The sequence below is a fragment of the Molothrus ater genome, chromosome 17 (genome assembly GCF_012460135.2).
Source record: "Molothrus ater isolate BHLD 08-10-18 breed brown headed cowbird chromosome 17, BPBGC_Mater_1.1, whole genome shotgun sequence".
NCBI classification, from domain to species: domain Eukaryota; kingdom Metazoa; phylum Chordata; class Aves; order Passeriformes; family Icteridae; genus Molothrus; species Molothrus ater.
In genome coordinates, this window is record NC_050494.2 from 6,348,169 (window position 1) to 6,367,590 (window position 19,422).

Genomic DNA, 19,422 nt, shown 5'->3' on the forward strand with positions numbered 1-19,422 from the left:
TAGCCCAGAACTCATTGGGAAGCCTTTCCCAACTACTCTTCCCACCCAAAATGGGTTCTGTGAGGGGACACACAGCCCCATCCTCCCACCCTGCTCCTCCCAGCAGCCTGATCTGCCAGTGCTTGTACACAAAGCAGACCTGGGCTGGAAATGCTGACAGTACTCTTGAGAGTTGATGGTCACAAACTCTATTTTCAGCCTAATAAGTTTTTTATATGCTTGGAAAGCTGTCAGCTGAACATCAGCCAGGCACAAAGTACCTGCCATAAAGCGCCTGGACCACAACCAAATGGGAAAGGTGCTGCTCTGCTTTAGCAAGTTCTTGATCTTGGATGCTTTAGCTGGTTCATTTATTTTGTTTGAGGATCTTGGCTTTAATTATAAAATAATAAGATAAAATCATAATGCCTCTACTTAAAAATCGGTGGAAATATTTGCTGAGAGCCTGTTAAATCAAAGCTGTTGGCCAGTCAGGATTGGGTTTTGGGGCTGGGGGGTTCTGTGGTGCTGCTGCTGGTGTCAGAGTGGATTGGTTACTGCCAGGAGACCCTGGATCCCTGGGATGAAGGAGAGAGGCTTTGGGAGTGTGTCTGGAGAAGGGTCCTGCTTCTGGGCGAGGTGAGTCTGGAACTGAGCTGCCGTGGCCCCCAGCACAGCCTCACTGTAGGAACATGGCTCCAGGGAGAGCAGGGCCTGAGCTCGGGCATGCCTCTGCTCCCAGCAGCATCATGGTGCTATAAATGACTGCCCTGCATCACAGCCTGTGGCACTGCCAGCAAGGTCAGAGCTAGGGGGGAAAAAGGCTCTGGGAAGGAATTACAAATATGTGAGCTTCTTCTGAAGGGTTCCCCAGTGACAGCTTTGCCCCGTCCTAGGAGGAATGGTAGCACGGCTCTGCAGGGATTGGAAAGGTCCTGGAGAGCTGCAGGGATCCTGTGGGACACCCCAGGGGGAGGGATGGGTGTAGGAGCCTCAGGGGGTAGGATGGTGGGGATGGACAGAGACGAGAGATCTCTGCAGCCAGGTCTGGAACTTGTGGTTTATTGCAAAGGGCCCTGCTGGGAGCTGCCAGCCACAGTTCAGAGCAGGGCTGAGAGAAGAGAGGGGTAGAGAGGATGAAAGGGTGAGAGAGTAAGGGAGTAAAAGGGGTAAGAGAGTGAAGAGTGCCATGCGGGGCCGTGCGGGGCCGTGCGGGGCCTTGTGGTGCCGTGCGGGGTCGTGTGGGGCCGTGCGGGGCTGTGCGGGGCCTTGTGGGGCCGTGCGGGGTCGTGTGGGGCCGTGCGGGGCCGTGCGGGGCCTTGTGGTGCCATGCGGGGCCTTGTGGGGCCGTGCGGGGTCGTGCAGGGCCGTGCGGGGCCGTGTGGGGCCGTGAGGGGCCGTGTGGGGCTGCGGCCCCCGGAGCTCCGCTTCCTGGGCAGACAGTTTACAGCAAATGGCTCCTTTCGATGCTAAAAATAACCTGCTGCCCCACGACTTCAACTGGAGAAAAGTGCACTTATTAGTAAAACTCAAGATGTCCTTTCCTGTTTTTCTCTGAAGAACCGGTGCTGAGAGGCTGATTGAGCTTCCCAGACAGGCACCAGCTTATTTCAATGCAGGGTTTGATTCCTCCCAGGTTAATTTTTCTTCCCCTGCTAGCGATGCTCCATGGCTGGTCCCACACTCCAGTGGCCAGAACAACTCTGGGTTTGGGGCCACAAGCGATTTCCCAGCCAAGGGAGCTGTAAATGCTCTGTGAAAATGTTCCTGCTGCCCATGCCTGACAGCACAGCAGGTTCCCAGTGGGGAATGAAAGAACAAAATGAAATATCTGTTTTCTCTTGCAGTGTAAGCATCGTTTTAGTGACTTGTTTCTTCCTCCACCTTAAAACTGCAGATTTCACTAAGTCTTGTTTATATACAAAGAGTTTCCAGCTCTTTCTCTCCAGGCTTTTCTCTGGAAGGACTAATTGGGGAGATAAGACAGATCCTCTCTGCATTGCAAATGCAAAAACATCCCTGTGTTTGCTTGGCCCAGCGGCTTGTCCCCTGCTCCAGCCCTGGCCCTTTCTTTCCAGCCATGCTCAGGGGCTGTGTGGTGTCCCTGGGAACAGAGCAAATGGTGGCACAGGAATCACAGCTGTTCCAGGCACTGGGACACCAGATCTGCCATGAATCTGTTAGAGGGAATTAAATTAACAATAGGCTTTTTTGGAGGCAGGCAAACCACCTGAGGTAAATGGAGAAATAAACCAGAAGCTTTTCAGTGATCTGAGACATTTAACTGACTTTTAGGTGCTTTGTGTGTCTCTTGAGGCAGGAGCTGAGGCAGTGACAGGAGGTGACGCTCTGGGTATCCCTTGGGCATCTCCACACAGGCACAGGCTCAGGGCAAGGCCTTTTGGGGGTTTCTGGCTTGAGAACCACGTGTGAAGAGCCCCCTTTATGGAGTCAAGGAGAACCTTCCCTGGGCTGGGATTGGCAGGAGTGGCTGCAAGTCCAGCACCCATCATGTGCTATGCCTTTGGGAGAGGATGTGTCCTGTGCTCCCAGCTGAGTCTGCTGCTTTGTCCATGAGCTGTCCTCTGCTTCTAAATGCCCCACTGAAAAGGAAAATAAAGTTTCACTTCGTGAAGCCCCTCTGCCTCACTGTGGCCCTTGTGCTGCTGGTGTCTGCCCTGGGGCACCCTGCCAGAGCTTTCCCCACATCCCAGCTCAGTGCAGTGGGATAGTGGCTCGAGGAATGGATCTGTTGGTTCAGCTTTGCAGACAGTAAGTTTCTTTCTTCCAACATCCCTGAGGAAGCTGCAGCATCTCATGATGGGAAGTGCAGACCTGCTAGGGTCTTGGATAGCCCCAGGCTCATGGATGAGCTGCATCCCAAAGGAGCTGCATCCCCATTTCCTCTGGGCTCTCAGCATGGCACTGTGTGGCCAGCACTACACACTTTCAAAGGGGGGTTTGTGCCTCCAAACCAAGTAACACTTTATTCAGTGAGAATTCCTGGCTCTTGGCAGCCCCACCAGTGAACTGCCCCTGAGCTCTCCTTTGTGCCAGCAGCTCCCCATTGCCATGGGACTGTATCTCCACTGCCTGGAGTCACAGAGGTTCTGCAGGGTGGGCTGTGCTGGTAGGAGCAGCCTGGGAGCTGTGCTGGGTGGTTCTCCCCACCTCTGCTGGGCACAGAGGTGCACCTCTGCACCTCCACACCTGAGCAAAGGCAGCCAGGACAGAGTTAATCTGTCTCCTGTCCTTGGATGTCCTGAGCACAGCACGGAAGCAGCCTCTCCAAGGAGGAGCTGTGGTGCCTTTGGAAAGCCTGGGAGCTCTCTGATGCTCCTTAGGGTAAACTTTTTGCCCATAAGCCCAAACAAGCAGAAGAATTTCACGCTGGTTGGGCTGTGCGTTGGCACGAAGGGCTCTTCAGGGAGCCAGATCGGATCTGAACCTCTCCTGTTCATGACAGAACGGAGGTGTTGGGCAAAATTCAAATGATAGCTTCCTCCCAGGATGCTGAGGAGGCAGCACAGGTCGTGGTGCGCTGAGCATCTCCCGGGGCTTTCTCTCTGCCCCGCTCCTGTGCTGGCGCCCGCCTCGAGCAGCGATCCGGGGCAAGGATCTCTTGCGGCGGGGGGGATATTTAAAGGAACGGCGTAAAAAATGCCACAACTCTTTTAAACCTGGGCTGGGCGAGTCCTCGAGGACAGATCGGTGCCCGCAGGGTGCAGCCGCAGTCGCTGTGCAGCGCACATACAAATGGGAGCGGCGCCGCGGCCGGAGCCGCCGTGCGCTCCTGCCCTCCCGCTGCCCCGGTCCGCGCAGCACGGCATCCATCGCCTATTTATAACTGCAGGCACCGCAGGAGGGGCGTTGGACTGATGGCTTCACACAGGCATGCTAAGTGTTGTTCTATTTCTGTGATTTGCTCTCTTCTGCACAAGCTGTTGGTCCCTCGGATGCCAGAGCACTCCGTGTAGTGTAGACAAAGACTCAGCTTTTTCTCTTTTATTGAAATATTCACCAATTGCACCCCAGTGACAGGTATATTTACCATTTTCCTCAGCTCACCTGGATAATTGCATCTACTATTCCTTCCCAGTATGATCGATACCCTTTGTAAATAAGATAACCTGTCAGGTCTGTTGTCACTGCAGCCAAAGGTACTTTAGCAATGAAATTGTTTTGCTGAAGAAATAAATGGCTCTCACAGAATCTGAGGATGCTGTGACCTTTCATCAGTGACCTGAGTGACTCATCCCTTTTTTGTGTGCACACTGCAGCCTCCCACCACGCTGCAAAAGATGCTCCACCAAAGTCCTTCTGCTGAGTGCCTGGAGCAATGGGGAGCCAAATCCTGTGGGAGCCTCCTGCTCTGGCTGCTTCTCCTCCAGCTTCACACATGCTCTGGGCCTGAGGGCTCTCATGTTATGGCCATGGCCTGTTTGTCCAACAGGGACCTGTGCATCATCCCAGTGCCACAGAAATGTTCCCAGCACCCCCAGCCCTGTGTGCAGCAGCTCCCCTCTCCCAGGCTGTGGAAGTCTCTGACACAAAGGCATGAGCCCACAGGGCAGCCAACCCACACTTGTTCAGCAGTCAGGGCTCCACTGGACATACCAACACCCCTGAACTGAGTCAGAGCCAGATTTTAGCTAATGTGTGCAAAATGAAATAAAGAATTAATCAGAGTTGAGTTCTATGCATTTAGATGTTGCTGATAGCAATATTTTCTTCTTGTAGAGTGTTTTGCATGCCAAAAAAATCCCCAGTTCTGCATTTTGGAGGAAAAAAGTGGCTGTACATCTGTGCATCTGTATGTATGCCTGATATTTCTGCCTGACTGGCTTCCCTGGGCTGTCAGCTCAAAAGTTATCTGTAACATAACAAACCTTGACTGCGTTTGCAACATATCCTCAACCAAGAGTGGTTTATTTAATGAAGCAAGAAATGCTGCCAAATTTCCAGGCTTGGTCCTGATCCCATTAGTGTCAGGAGGAGAATTCCCACCACGTTTGATTTATTGGTTGGGTCTAATCTTGATAAAGGAGTTAAAAATCTGCTTTCAGCTTTCAGACCGTTGCTCCATGCTGCTGCAGCAGAAAGGCTGTGGGAAGAGCAGAGAGTGCAGGTGGGATTCCTCTCACTTGCTTTTAGACATCTTCAGAGTCTGGCAACAGATAGCCAAGGTAGGGAAAGGGGAATGTTCAGCTGGTCATAAGGCAGGAGCCAAAAAGGGGTGATGATTCAGGAGGTAACCATGGCACAGCTTCTCCAGTGACACTGGCCCCTTCCTGCCAGCAGCAAATGCTTGTGTGTGGCCCTGCCAATGTCTGGCAGAGAGTTGGCAGAAGGGGAAGAACAATTATGATGGCTGCCTGCCTTCTATGCCAGTTTAATCACTCCCAAAATTTCTTTCCATGCCACAGGTGGGACCTGGGACAGGCTGGGTGCTGCCCTGGTTGCTCCAGGCACAATCCCACCCGCTGGTTCCAAGGATAAAGAGCCCTGGGAGGTTTTGAGGGGGGAGCTGTAGCATCTTAGACAGGATCCATGTGTGAAGATGGAAGAGCTGGACAGCTTTCAGAGGCGTGGGTGTTTTTTGAGTAAAGGAGAAGAGTTCAGAGCTCTGGAGAAGCCCAGATCTGGAGCATGTGTGCAAGGAGCAGGGACCAGGTCTGATCCTAATGTCTCAATCTTCCTCCTACACAGAGAGAAGATGTCATTGGTGAATTTATGCATTATCTTTGGTTTTCCTCTGGATGAGGTGGGAGCTAGACATTTCATGCTCTGCTGGACCCCTGAGTGGTGCTGAGCAGATTCCTCAGTGTGTGCCTGTCACAGATCACTCCCCACTGGCTGCCTGCAGTCTCCCAGCAGTTTTCTGTCTGCAGAGCACTGGGAAGATCACCACCACTCCCTGAGCAGGCAGGCCCCTGCTCCAGCCCACAGGCCAGCTGGCTCCTAAGCTCCCATAAAGCTTTAAAAGAAGCCAAACAACTCACAAGTGAAAGCATGAGGTGTTTATTTGCACTGCAGACATATTAACTGCACTGAAAGCCAGCTGTGCTCCCTCCTCTGCCCAGCCAAGGTGGGTCTGGGTGAGGAACAGCTGACAGAGATAAATGTCAGGAAAAGAGCACAACATCCGTCCCTTGGCCAGTGCTTTCCCAGAAAGGGCTGATTTTAACTCACAGTCCACTTCCTTCAGCTGCCCTCCAAAAGCTGCTGCTGCTGCAAATCACATTATTCAATTGAAGTGGTTGAGCTGGTTGTAGTGGGTAACACCGAGATCAAAACCGAAAATACTGCTTGGGAGCCTCTGTGACCTTAACAGCAGAGATCTGTCACCCCTGGTGATGATAGATATCACCATCACATCCTGCCTTCACAAGCCTTCATGCCAGTGCTGCTTCTCTTTTTATTTGCACATCTAATTTTTACAAGCCATATCTAATGCCCTCTCAAGGCTGGATGCAAGATGCAAGCACCCACCTGAAGATTTGCAAACTCTCTTGGCATTTTCCTGCTGAAAGCAGGAGCTCAGCCTACTGCAGTCATTCACCTTCCAAAATAAAACCCCAACAAATAGCCTCCAAAAACTTTAAAATGCCCATTTGTTAGTTCTGCTATGTGCTCTTCCAAAAGAGAAGGAGTAATGCCAAAAATGTCTTTTTCTTCTGCAAAGGAGGTGGGCAGTAGAGGATCCCACAGATCCTGAAACAGCTCAATCACCCAGGAACTGGCACAGCTTAGTAATGTGCTTAAAACCTCATTTTTAAATGAATATTTCCATTTCCAAAGCTCTTCCTCTGCTGCAAAAATTTGCCATCTCCTTAGGTGAAAGAGGGAATGCTGTCTCAAACCCATGTACAGTAGAGTAGAGAGCATACAGTGGAGGGACAAGGTGTCACTCCCTGCATCCCTCAGTCACAGAGGAGCGGGAAAGCAAGGGGATGTTAACCAGCTCAGCCTGCTGCAGCAGAGGCTGAAGGGAAACACTGTGGACTGGAGCAAATGTGATCATCTCTTTCCATAGGCAAAATAGTCGGGTTGAGTAGTTTTGCTTCTGAAATGTGGTCCCAGTTTTCTCTGAGATGCTGACAGTCCTGCCTGTCCCTTGTTTGCACAGAGCCCATGATGCTCCTGTCACCATCTCTGCAAAGCAGGTGTCAAGGTGGGGGCTGCCCCCAGGGAGGTGCCAAGCACAAGCTGATGTGGCAGAAGCAGGGGGGTGTCAGGACCCTCAGAGCTCATTAGAAGCCTCCCCCTTACAAAGAATGCCGTTCCTCTTCTTCTAAGCTGCCTGGTCAGAGGTTTTGCTCCAGAAGGGTGGCCTCAGACACTGTCTGGCACTTTGGCTCATGCTTCTCACTCGTGACCTCCAGTCTTTGCTGGTAATCACATAGAGCAGGGGGTTGAGAGCACTGTTGAGGCTGGCCAGGCCCCGAGTCACCTGGTAGGAAACGTAGATATCCTTTGAAGCCTGTGTGCAGGACCCCTGTGGCCGCCAGCGAAAAAACAAGTTGAGGTTTCTGAAGATGTGGTAGGGGAGGAAGCAGATGGAAAAGAGAACCATGACGAGAATCACCAGCCCGATGCTTCTCCTCCTGAGGCTGGCGTCCACGCTGTCGTTCCTGCAGAGCACGAACACCACGTGGCAGTAGCAGCCGATGATGATGAGGAACGGGATGACAAACCCCGTAACGGTGACAGCAAAGGTGTAGGGCAAGTAAACGTGCAGGTTCTCCTGTCCCGTCGTGTCGTGGCACTGCGTCCTGTTGCCATCTGCCTTGCTGAAGGCGAGGTCGGGAGCTATCTGTGCGATGACCCAGAGCCACACTGCCACGCTGAGCCACACGGAGGAGGTGGCACCCCGGCACCTGCCCCGCGCCTTCAGCGGGTGCACGATGCCCAGGTAGCGGTGGATGCTGATGCAGCTGAGGAAGCCGATGCTGGCGTAGAGGTTGAGGTGGAAGAGGCTGCGTGTGAGGCGGCACCAGGGCTGCCCGAAGATCCACACTCTGCCTTGGCGGTAGTAGCTGACGAGGAAGGGCAGAGTGCTGACATAGAGCAGGTCGGCCAGCCCCAGGTTGCCCACCAGCAGGCTGAGGGGCTGGCGAGCACCATCGCGGGGCCCCGTGCAGAGGTGCCACAGCCCCAGCCCGTTGCCCAGCAGCCCCAGGGGGATCACGGTCAGGTACACGGCGGGCAGGAAGCGATGGGCGAAGGCGGAATCCACGGGGCAAGGAGCCCGAGTGCCATTGCCGGGCCACGTGGAGAGAGCGTCCGCGGCCATGGGGGCTGCGGCAGCCGTGCCAGGGTGACAGAGGGTGGCAGAGCTCGTGGGCACCGAGCCGCGGCAGCTCCGTGTCCTCCGGCACAGGCTGAGGCTCCCCTCACCTCTCCGCTCCGGCTGAGCCCAGCCTGGGGCTTCAGGGCGCCGGACTTACCCCGGGAAACGGGGAGGGTACGCCGAGAGCAGCCTCAGCCGAGCGGTTTCCGCCACTCCCCCGGCGCCTCCCCCAGCCCGCTCCGAGCCGGGGTCACGCAGCCCCCCGGCTGGCTTGGGGTGCCTGGAGGGAGCAGGAGGCAGAGGGGGGGCAGAGGGATGCCTGAGGAGGAGAGCCAAAGCTTTCAGCCTGTTTCTGTTCTGTCCCACTCGCGGTCAGGAGAAACCTCCCAGTTTTCTACACCGGGGGATGGAAGCTTGCACCCCATGAGCCTCCCTCACTGCCATTGCTGACAGCCTTTCTCCTGGCTGCGAGGCTCAGAAATACAGGAGCAGAGGTAAGGAGGACACTGGCAGTGTTCCATGGGGCTCCTGCTGCCATGGCCGGTGCCGCGGGCAGTGCCAGCAGGCAGAGATGCACCAGGCTGCCCCCAGCACAGGCAGACTGAGCCCTGTGCAAGAACTGCCTCCTCCCTACAGCTGCTCCTGCTGCCAACTTCCATCTCCCTCCCCAAACACAAAAACCCGTTCCCCATTCGTCCTTCCAGCCGTCCAGACCCGTGCAGGGAGGACGTGAGATAGGCTGTGCCTTTCCTTTCCTGTCACAGGAGATACGCAGATAATGCCAAACTGGGGCAAGGGCTAAAAGCAGCGAGCCCCAAATCAGACCCCGAGGAAGAGCAGCCTTCATCGCATTGCTGAGCAGCTGCTGCAGCATAAACGGGACCAGAAGTCGCTCGGATCTGCAGGCGCGGAAGTTAACGGGGAAGCAATCAGAGGTTTTTCCTGATAAGCCATTTCGACCTTGGGGAAACGGCTTGAGGTGAAAGGCTAGGCTCTGGAAAGACCGCGTCCGCTTGCTTTCCGGGAATTGAGTACGGGCAGGGGCGGGAGGGGGCTGGTATCTCATCAGCCAGTGGGGAGGAGGAGGAGGAGGAGGAAGGGTGAGTCCTGCCCAGCCATCCCGACTCGCGTCCATCCCTCCTCGGGAGCGGCCGAGCATCTCCGCTGGACCACGCTGGGGTACACGGTGGGCAGGCCCAAGACGCAGATGAGGTGGGGGTTAGCTGAGTGTTGAAGGTACCAGTGTGCTTGTTGACTTCAGAAAGTGCTTGCTGGAGCAGATAAGCGATGGGAAACGTGTGTTATTTCCTGCCGGTGCAATAAAATCTCACCGTTATGGGTGTGCCGCCGAAAAGGTGAAGCGTGGAAGCTGTTTCCTTGTGGTGAAGATATGGCTTTTCTGCGGTTTGCAGAGGCTCTGGTGGGTCTGTGCCGCTGGAGTTACAGCAGCGGGGGGGGTCCATGGGCGTGCACCCCTCAGGGAAGTGACCCCGTCCTGCCCTGCTGCTGCCCCCTTCGTCTCTGTGCACTTCAGCTGCTCCTGCAGCCTGGGCTTGGGGTGGCACTTGCAGAGCAACTTTATGGAGCTGTGGAAGGGCAGCGAGAGGAGAGGAACAGTTCCCTTTGTCCCAGAGCATCCACCTTTGGGGAAACTGAGGCAGAGACAGCAGCTGGCTGGGAGGGCTTCTGTGAGCATGGGAAGGGTCATGAACTGCTCTCAGCAATGAGGGCAAAATTTTCCCTGTCCTGAGAATGAAAGCTTGGAGCTGGTGCCTCCGGCCATGGGAAGAGAGGAGCAGGGCAGGGCATGGGGAGTGCTGTCCATGAATGGCAATGGGAGCCCCATGCCCTCCACATCTCCTGTTCCCTGGACCCTTTGGAGGCACAAGCACAGAGCTTTTCTCTTGTGCCTGCCTCCTGTGTGTTTTAGGTGTTCACTTGATCCATGGTTTCACTCACAGTAACAGGTGCTACTGCCAGCTCTGCCCAAACATCCTGCATGAGGATGCTCCCCTCTGGCTGCTGGCTCTGGCAGGCAACAGTAGTGCTTATGTCAGGATGAGAACTCAGGGCCAAGACAGCTCCTGCAAACACAGAACCTGAATCATGTGTTTCCAGGAAAAATAAAAAAACCCATTTGATCTACTTGATTTTTTTTTTTTTCAGTTGAGCACTGCATTCCTGTGCTCAGTTTCTGAAAATGTTTCACTTTAACAAGGGGCTCATCCAGCCCTCTCTCACCCAACTCTATGCTTTAAAAATCATCAATCATGAGAATGGCTGGGAAAAGCAATTCTGATGCATGTTGTTTACTCATCCAGCAGGACAGTTTTCCTTCAGCTGCTGCGTGTGCTTGCACAGATATGAGCTGTGCTCTGCTGCTCATCACTGGCTCAGGAGTGTGGTTGGCAGATCCTGGGCTGTGTGCAGATGTGCCTTGAGGACAGGAGTGAATTTTCTTTCAGTTTGGGGATTTTTATCTTTACACATCACTTGTGGATGGGGTGGAATATTCCTCTGTTGCCCCACACGAGCAGGCAAAGCCAGGACCCTGCGTCAGAGCCTCAAATAACCACGTTTCCAGGGTAGCAGGGCTTTAGAGGGAAATATTGTGAGATTAGCAATCAAACTGCAAGAGTTGATTTCCCTGTATTCATAGGGAAAAATAACTCTGATTTATTTGGAATCATTAATTCATTATTTAGATGCTTAGTGAATCAGGGAGACATTCTGCAGGGTAAAAAGAAAGATAATTATAGCAGAGGTGTGTTGAGTCATTTGTTTGAGATGAGAATGCAGGTTGCTGCCTAAAAAGTGACCTTCTGATTTTTTACCATCACCCAGAGGTGGCTAGGCAGGATCTGGGAGTGTGTGACAGCCCTGGCAGCTCATCCAGCCTTGGTGGCCGAGTCCCAACACGCTTGAACAAGAACTGGCTTAAAACCAGGATTTTCAGTACCCACAATGTGTTTTATCCATGTCAGTCGAGGAATGTGGTAGTTTTGAAGTCTACATGGGCTTTGGGTCACCACTTGTTTGGCATGGCCACCAGAGAACTAAAAAAGCCAACCCAAACTGTTTGTTCTGCGATTTGCCGCGTGCTGGAGGTTCACCATGTGCCCCACATCAAACAGAATGAATGATTTGTATTCAGGCTGAGCACCAGATGATTGCAGTAAATAATTCTCTTTGTAGGCAGTGTTTTACTGCAAGAGCAGTGAGGTTTCCTTTTTTCTTTCTCTTTTTTTTTTACCCCCATGAGGTGGCTGAGCCGCATCCTTGACTTTCATTTTCTTTTCAGTTCTTGCAGGGCCTGAGGGAATGAATGAGTTGCCTTGGCCCTGCTGCCATTTCTGCTGCTGCAGGGGAGGCCTTTTCCTTGGGCTGGAGAGAGGAGCTCCCCCTGCCATTCAGGCTCTGGTCCCTTCAGCCCCAGACCTTCCCTGGTCAGGAGCACAGTGAGCTGCTGATGGTGGCTGCGCCATGCTGGGGAAATCCCAGCCCAGGGGAATGGAGGAAATGTGGGCCTGGCAGCAGGAGGGATGAGCTACAGGGGAGTTTGGGCATTGATTTTTGGGAGCTGAGAAGGGGCTGTGCCTGTGGCTGCAGACACAGCAGCAGTGCCATGCCCTGCCCTGCTCTCCTGCACATCCCAACACTGGAGACCTGGGCACTGCTATGGCCAGGGCTGTGCCATCAGCAGAGCTTCTGGCTGGGTAAGAGTGAAGGATTTAACCCAAGATATAATAAATTGTAAAAATGTGTTCAGTGCTTTGATTCACATTTTTTTTCTTTTTCCTTCTCTTACTCTAAGCAGCCTGAACTGAGGTGCCTCCAAGCTGTCCCACCCTGTGCCAGGACTTTCCTGCACCCACCGAGCTGGCCCTGAGCAGCAGGGCTGGGCTCGCCCTGCACACACAAGCTCCACACCTGGATGAGCACATCTTTATTTTTAGTTCCAGAAATACCCATCTAAGAAGTCCGTCTCTCACCTGGACGCGTCACCCAAACCACAGCTCCTTCCGGCTGCACGTTCTCTCTGCACATCTATGCGAGGCCGTTAGAGGGCATTTGGGTTTCACTTTCCATCACCCAGAAGCATTTTTTACTGGGATAAAGTACAGCCAGAGCAGCCGAGCAGCTCTCCTGCGCCGACTCCTGCATGGCTGGAGCAGCTCCAGCCCGTCGGGAGACGGCCCCGACTCATCTTTGCGATTTGTTTTCCCTTTTCCCTGCTTCTCCCTTGGCCCCGGCTCATGGGGAATGTGCTTGGATGGCAGGCGGTCTGTCTGCTGCTGTCTGAGCTCCTGGCTTGCCGAAGCCCTGCCAAACCACCAGAGGAGGAGGCCAGGCAGAGCGGGAAGGCTCGTGTTTATTCTGGAGGGATGAGGGGAAGGTGAGTTAGAGCTGCCATCAGGGGGACCCTGCCCATGCCCGGGAAGGCAGGGTGGGTACCATGGGCTGGCTGAGCTCCTGCATGGCTGAGCAGCTCAGCCTGGTGTGGCAGTGACTTGTGGGGTCACCTGCTCCTTCCCTGGAGGGCCAGGGCATGAGGGTTCCCTCCAGGGATTTTGGCTTCCAGGTGCTGGAGATGGTCTCTCCTGAAGTCTCTGCAAAGCAGAGCTGCATGATGTGGCAGAGAAGCAGCATCATCTCTTCAGAAGCCCCACTGGTCCAGGAAAGGACCAATTCCTGGTTTCTTGGGTGGGTTTATGTTTGGAGCAGCATTTCCCCACTTCCCATTTCATTCAGCCTAAGGAACTCGGAATGCTGCCCAGTAGCCCTGCCTGGGGCAGCGGGGTGTGCAGAGGAGGCAGGTGATGGGTGACACAGGGATCTTGTTCTCTGTTTCCAGCCTCCTTTGCAGCCAAAGTCCATCATTTCTTCTCTGTTTTCCCAGTGGAAACAACCTCCATCTTCACCATAACCACAGTGCCATGGGTTTGTGCCAGACTCTTTGCCAGGATGAGGCGTTGGCTCCAGGGTGAATCCGGGGTGGGCACAGCTACAAACGACCTCCTCTTGCCCTCTGGAAAGGCAGAATGGGTATCAGTGGGGAGATGGAGAGGGCTGGTGGTGTGTCCCCTGCAGCTGGGGAGCAAGAGCATGTAGCATTGCAGTGCAGGGGGAAAGAAAGGGGCAGAAAGGGCCACCTGCACACCAGAAAGGCAGATTAGCACTGTGTCCACACTGGGGTTGTGCCAGGCTAATAAAGAGGTGGCAGAAGCACCTCCTGTGTGTGCCCAGTGAGCCAGGCAGGAGCTCCAAATCCATCTCTGGCCGTAGGGGCAGGCCGAGCTCACCTGTGTGGCATCCACAGTGCTCCTGGATTGAGACATCCAGAGACCCCAACATTCTGGTGAGCACCGGCCATCGGCTGTTTCAGGAGATGGCTCGTGTGTCCTGAGACACGCTCAGCTCGTGGCTGAGGAGGGCTGACGGGGGCCCACATGTAAGAACAGTTGCTGGCCCTTCCCTTTGTCATCAGCCGCGTTCCCCCCGGAGCAGCAGCAGCTCCCCCAGCCTCACTCACCGCCGGCAGCGCTGCGGGCAGGGCCGGGCAGGGGCCGGCCGAGCAGAGCCGCCGCTGCGTCTCCAGCCGGCACAGGCGGTTCTGGTTGGACACGCGGCTGGCAAAGCCCAGCCCGCAGGTGGCCGAGCAGGGGCTCCACTCCGTGCCCCACGGCGGGCAGGGGGACCACAGCAGCGGGGACACCGCCCCGGGGGCTGCAAGACACGACACGGGGGAAAGGGGAGTTGGAAGCAGGTGCTGTGCACGCTGGGGTGCTGCAGGCAAAGCCCTGCGTGGCAGAGAGCCCTGGGAGGTGTCCCCTGCTGGCGTTTCACGGCCTGGGGTGAAGGGGCCATGCCCAGAGATTTGCGTGGGCATCCCTGTCGCAGGCATCTTTTATGAAAAATCCTTTCCTCAGGATTTTTCCTCCTGAGAAGCTGAGAGGTCTCAGGAACAAAATGTAAGCAATGATTATCTGCTGCTGTGGAATGCAACAGGTAGATCTGTGATTAGTCCATGTTAGATGTTTCTAATTAATGGCCAATCACAGTCCAGCTGGCTCGGACAGAGAGTCCGAGACAGAGCCTTTGTTATCATTCCTTGCTATTCTATTCTTAGCTAGCCTTCTGATGAAATCTTTTCTTCTATTCTTTTAGTATCGTTTTAATGTAATATATATCATAAAATAATAAATCAAGCCTTCTGAAACACGGAATCAGATCCTCATCTCTTCCCTCAACCAAAAACCCCTGTGAACACGGTCACACATCCCCTCCCTGGAGCTGCCCTGCATCTCACCTGCCCTGGCATCCCGGGGCAGGGGCTGCTCCTGGGCACCTTCGCAGATCCACTCAGGGCAGCACTTCCCTGGGATCTCCACGCGCCGGGGGAAGGGGCAGTCGGGGCTGGGCAGCCGCACATCCTCCTGGCACAGCGGGACGCAGGTGAAGCCCCCGTCCAGGCAGTGGCACTGGATTCTGCAGCTGGGCTGGAAAACTTCCCCGTCTCGGTAGAGCCGGCCGTTCACCTCGCAGCCCTCCTCATCATCCTCAACTGCAAGAGACAGCCAGGGAGCCCGTGAGGGACAGGGGGACAGAGGGACAGAGGGACAGAGGGACAGAGGGACAGAGGGACAGAGAGATGGGGATGGCAGGGGCAGTGCTGGGGGTATCTGGGGGGCTGAACAAAGGGATTGAGGTGGGGAGCCACAGAATTGACCAAGCAATGTGCAGGACAGACATGGGTGTGCAGCAGCATGTTCATCACTCAGTCTCCTTTCCCTTCCCTTCCCTTCCCTTCCCTTCCCTTCCCTTCCCTTCCCTTCCCTTCCCTTCCCTTCCCTTCCCTTCCCTTCCCTTCCCTTCCCTTCCCTTCCCTTCCCTTCCCTTCCCTTCCCTTCCCTTCCCTTCCCTTCCCTTCCCTTCCCTTCCCTTCCCTTCCCTTCCCTTCCCTTCCCTTCCCTTCCCTTCCCTGCCTTTTGTCCTCATCTCTGTTTTTTCAAAGCAACAGCTCACAAGCTGTGAGAGCCCCCCTGCCCTTTGGCTCTGACCCAGCCTTCAGGATTTCCAGGCTAGGAAAAGCTTCTCTGAGATTCCCCTGCAGGACCCCCAGGCTCCAGCCTTGGCACCCCTGGGACCCCCCTGTCCATTGTCACTGAAACCACCCTGAATTCTCAGCCAGAAAGCAGCACAAGAGCCGGCAGGAGATGGGGCACAGCCCTACGGCCAAGCTGCATGTACCATCCTCAGGAAAGCTGCTCTCCTAGCCTCACCCACTCCCCTGCTGGTGCTGCAGGGTGCCTGTAGCCATGTGAGGCCATGGCTGGAGCTGGAGCGGGGCTGTGTGCTGGGCTGGACTGTGCGGGTACCCCCGGGGAAAGGGGGCACCCCTGTGCTCACAGTTGCAGGTGCCTCCTGTCCCCGCAGGTGCTGAGCTGTAGTCACAGACGAGGCCCTGGCTCTGGTCACAGACGTGCAGGAAGTCGCAGGGCTCTCCCAGGCGCCGGGCACAGACCTTGCAGCAGCCACACCCATCCAGGACCAGGGGGGAGCCGCGGGGACAGCGGGGTGGCACCCAGGGACAGTAGCACGGCCTCCGGCACAGCTGGGCACAAACCTGTGGGGGCAAAGCTGAATCCATACAGGTGGTTTTGGGCTAGCAGCTGTTTTGTCACTGGGACAGCCAGGTAGCTTTGTCTCAACCATGGGGACAGATTTTTGGTGGAGGGAGGCTCCAAATCTATGGGAATATCTCAAAGCATCCTGGAAAGCTACAAAGCTACTGTCCCCTCTGAAGGGCAGCTATGGAAGACCAGGGAGAATCAAGGATGCTCAGAAGCTCAGCACTCTGAAAGATGGGGGCTTTAATGTGCCACTGCTCTGAACACACAGGAGGATGGAGCTACAAGGTGAACATCCCAGGCAGTGGTGGTTATTTAGTGAGGTCAGCAGCCCCAGGCAGCCCAGTGGGAGAGAGGAAGGCAGGGAGGTAAAGCAGCCCACCCCCATGCCTGCCCCCAAGGCAGCAGGCTGTGCCCAGCCCAGGAGGGGTGGCTTTGCAGGGACTGAATCCACGTGGTGAGTGCACAGCACCTCGCTCCTTACAGCCTTAAGAGCCCTCATTCATGCCAGGAAACAGGACATTGCATCAGCAGTGGGGATCTGAAGCCAGGCAGAGCTCGCTGCGCTCCTCACTGGTCCAGCTGCATCCTCTGCTTGTCCCTGGCTGCAGCATCCTCACCTGGCCTGGCCCACTGGGCAAGGAGCCCAGAGACAGACACGTTTCAAGGACTGGGAGCTGTTTTCCCTCGTGCCTGGACTGAGTGATCACTTTGGCAGGGCTGTGCACTGCAGTCCTTTGCCTGCTCAGCCAATTGTCTGCCAGGGAGGTGCCCACAGGAATTCACCTGGGCAGGTGGATTTTATACCCTTGGCTCATCCTGCTCCACAACCACCCTGGCCCCAACAGCTCTTTGAGGCAGCTCCTGAGCTCCCATCACATCACATGTGACAGAGCTATTGCATATAGAGCCCGAAGCCACGAGAGCTGGCTCTGCAGTTTGGGAGTGAATCCTTCACCAGTGCTGGCCTGACAGTGATGAGAGCCCCCTGGCAGCCCTGCTGCTCAGCACCATGCACGTGCTGCTGGATGCAGGGCCAGAACAGCAAACCTGCAACCAAAACATTCATCCCTGCCCTGGTCCAGGTACTGGTGTGACTGCTGAGTCTGCCAGGAGAGCGATGAGCTCAGCCAGACCATGTAGGTTTTAGATACCATTTTTCTTTTTCTTTCCGTTTCTCCCAGGGGCACCAGTTCTGACATGATGAGTCAGACAGAGAGGGTGGCTCCTGGTGCTCTATCTGCTCCCCATTTGCAGCAGTTCAGACGCTTTCCATGGGGCTGCAGGCGTGTCAGTGCCAATAACTGGAGTTAAAATATGGATTGGGATGGGGTAATCTGGGTCTTGTCCTAGTTCTGCCAGTGAGCAGCATTATTAATGTGGCAGGGACTGAGGGACCAGCTGTGGTGGCCAGGTTTGGGCTGGCAGCACGATGGCCCTTGGTGATTCTCCAGGCACTCGTGAGCACCTGGGGCAGGAATCACTGCTCTGTTACAGTTTGCCAAGGGCATTTTTCATCTTCCAGGAGGTTGTTATTACAAATCAATGTTTTAGAAAGCCTAGGCAAGCCATAAATCCATTTCTCCCTGCTTCTTGTAATTTACTTGTCTTTAGATGACAATGTGGCTTCTGTCAGAGGTCTGAACTCTGGGAAAATTGTCAAATAGGCACGACATTGCCACAACATCCCTGCCTGGGGATTCAGGCAGCCATTAGAACTTGGAGCTGAGATGCCCTAAATTTTTCAACATTCCTGTTCTCTGCACAGGCAAATATTTTCACACAGAGTCCAAGAGAAAAAAATAAAATTAATGAAACCTCTATGACAACCCAAATCCCATTGGAGGCACTGGCTTGGCGTGAGCATTCCGAGAAGTGGGGAGAGCTGAGTAATGCCAGGGCTGGTGCTCGTGGCTTGGCCCCTGCCTCGGGAGCCTGGGCGGGGATGGAGGAGCCTGGAGGAGCCTGGAGGAGCCTGGAGGAGCCGCTGCCGCCCAGCTGCTGCTCGCTGCCTGGCGGGGACCGAGCGCGGAGAGCGGCAGGGGCGGCGGGCAGCGCAGCGCATTGCTGGCATTCCTGTGCGCCCCGGGGATTCACAGCGAGCCTCGGGCCCAGGAACGCTCGGACCCCGCTGCTTCATCCCAAACTCGTCTCCGAGCACAGCTCTGGCCCCTGCATCAGCACAGCCTGGCTGCCGGGCTCAGTGGCCGTGGCACCCCATCCCTCCTGCAGCCCACGCTGCCAGAGCCGGGGGCTCCTCGGCTAAAGCTGCCCCGGTGCCCCGTCTGCCTTACCTTGGAGAGAATGCAGAGCAGGGAGAGGAAGAGGAGCTGCTTCTCCAGCTGGAGGCTCATGCTGCTCTCCCTGTGCCACTGCAGCACATCACCCCCCAGGCAGTTTGGAGGCAGTGTTCGCAGGTTTTAAAGCCCAGGGTAGGTCCTGCTGGTGTTTATACTCTCCCTGCTCTGATGTCACTCACAGGCTCCAATATAAACATGAGTAGGTTTGGACAGGCCTCAAGATTTTCTTTTTTTTTCCTTTTTTTTTTTTTTTTTCCCAGCCCACATTCCAGCTGCCATTTCCACTCTTCTCAAGGTGAGAATATGCTGTCCATGGGGACAAGGAGTGAAGGGAAGGGATGCTGTGCTGTCCCTGGGGAGCAGGCTGAGGAGCCAGGCTGCTGGAGTGATCCAGCTCCCTTCCCCTAGCCTGGCAGGGAAGCTTCACACCCTGTCCTACTGATCAAAGTCTGGCCAGGCAGAGCTGGCACCTTCCTCCTGGGATTTGGAGGGTTTGGGACCTGTTGCTGCTGTGGGAGCAGGCAGCAACAGGGCATCCACCCCTGTATTTAATGCTGCACCCAGTCCTTGGCAGGCTGTGGAAGAGGGCTCACCCAAAGGAGCTGGAAATGGATTTGCTGTGGTGGTGCTGCCACATCACCCCCACCCTGAGAGGGACTGTGGCCACCTGGGGAGGCTGTGGGGTGGGGTGGGATGGTTGGATGCACATCATGCTGCATTGTCTTGATGCAGAGAAGGCTGCAGTCTGACCATGCTGATTTCAAGCCTTGTAAATGCCAATTCAGCCCCTGGAGTATAATGACCATCTTAATCAATTGTGAGAATTAGAATTCCAAGTTTGGGGATGAAAAGCAGGTGTTCAACCATTGCCTCCCAATGCTTTCTCATTCTGCCCCGTGCAAGCTTTTCTATTGTCCCCTGGACTGAAGATGTCTGTGAGGCTGGCTCTTAGGAAAGACAAACCTTAGCACCTCAAGACTTACACTAGACAGAGCCACTTCCCCATATTCCCACTCCCCAGACCTCATCACAAGATTCGAGAGGACAATTTGTGAGCCCAGAGCTCAAGGGATGCAGGATGTCCTGCAGCTCTCTCTGGCTCCTGCAGGATGTGTTCTGGGGCCAGGACTGCTGCTCCTGTGCTGGCCAGGGGATGATCCTGGTGGCTGTGCTCAGAGTGCCTGTTTCATTCAGGCATGATGAGAACTGTGATGCTGGA

At 55.1% G+C, this 19,422-nt stretch overlaps 2 protein-coding genes across 3 annotated transcripts; both read right to left on the bottom strand.

Moving 5' to 3' along the window:
- Positions 1 to 5,984: 5,984 nt before the first annotated feature.
- LOC118694548 (P2Y purinoceptor 1-like) lies at positions 5,985 to 8,563 on the bottom strand. Its single transcript, XM_036395666.1, has one exon. It carries the CDS (start codon positions 8,273 to 8,275, stop codon positions 7,274 to 7,276), a length of 1,002 nt encoding a protein of 333 aa, XP_036251559.1. The 5' UTR covers positions 8,276 to 8,563; the 3' UTR covers positions 5,985 to 7,273.
- Positions 8,564 to 12,075: 3,512 nt separating this feature from the next.
- CCN5 (cellular communication network factor 5) lies at positions 12,076 to 18,283 on the bottom strand. 2 transcript variants are annotated; one of them, XM_036395651.2, is made up of 5 exons: positions 18,198 to 18,283; positions 15,683 to 15,899; positions 14,583 to 14,837; positions 13,806 to 13,999; positions 13,193 to 13,301 (listed from the first exon to the last, which is right to left on the bottom strand). In XM_036395651.2, exons 1-5 carry the CDS (start codon positions 18,255 to 18,257, stop codon positions 13,278 to 13,280), a joined length of 750 nt encoding a protein of 249 aa, XP_036251544.1. In that variant the 5' UTR covers positions 18,258 to 18,283; the 3' UTR covers positions 13,193 to 13,277. The 2 variants fall into 2 exon arrangements, with proteins under 2 accessions (XP_036251545.1, XP_036251544.1); XM_036395652.2 differs by lacking the exon at positions 13,806 to 13,999 and having other exon boundaries at positions 12,076 to 13,301.
- Between the last annotated feature and the right edge of the window lie 1,139 nt (positions 18,284 to 19,422).

Coding starts and splice junctions, on each gene's coding strand:
- LOC118694548 (XM_036395666.1), bottom strand. CDS start 8,275: ATGGCCGCGGACGCTCTCTCCACGTGGCCCGGCAATGGCACTCGGGCT.
- CCN5 (XM_036395651.2), bottom strand. CDS start 18,257: ATGAGCCTCCAGCTGGAGAAGCAGCTCCTCTTCCTCTCCCTGCTCTGC. Junction 15,900..18,197: donor TGCTCTGCATTCTCTCCAAG/GTAAGGCAGACG, acceptor TTGCCCCCACAG/GTTTGTGCCCAGCTGTGCCG. Junction 14,838..15,682: donor GACAGGAGGCACCTGCAACT/GTGAGCACAGGG, acceptor TGTCTCTTGCAG/TTGAGGATGATGAGGAGGGC.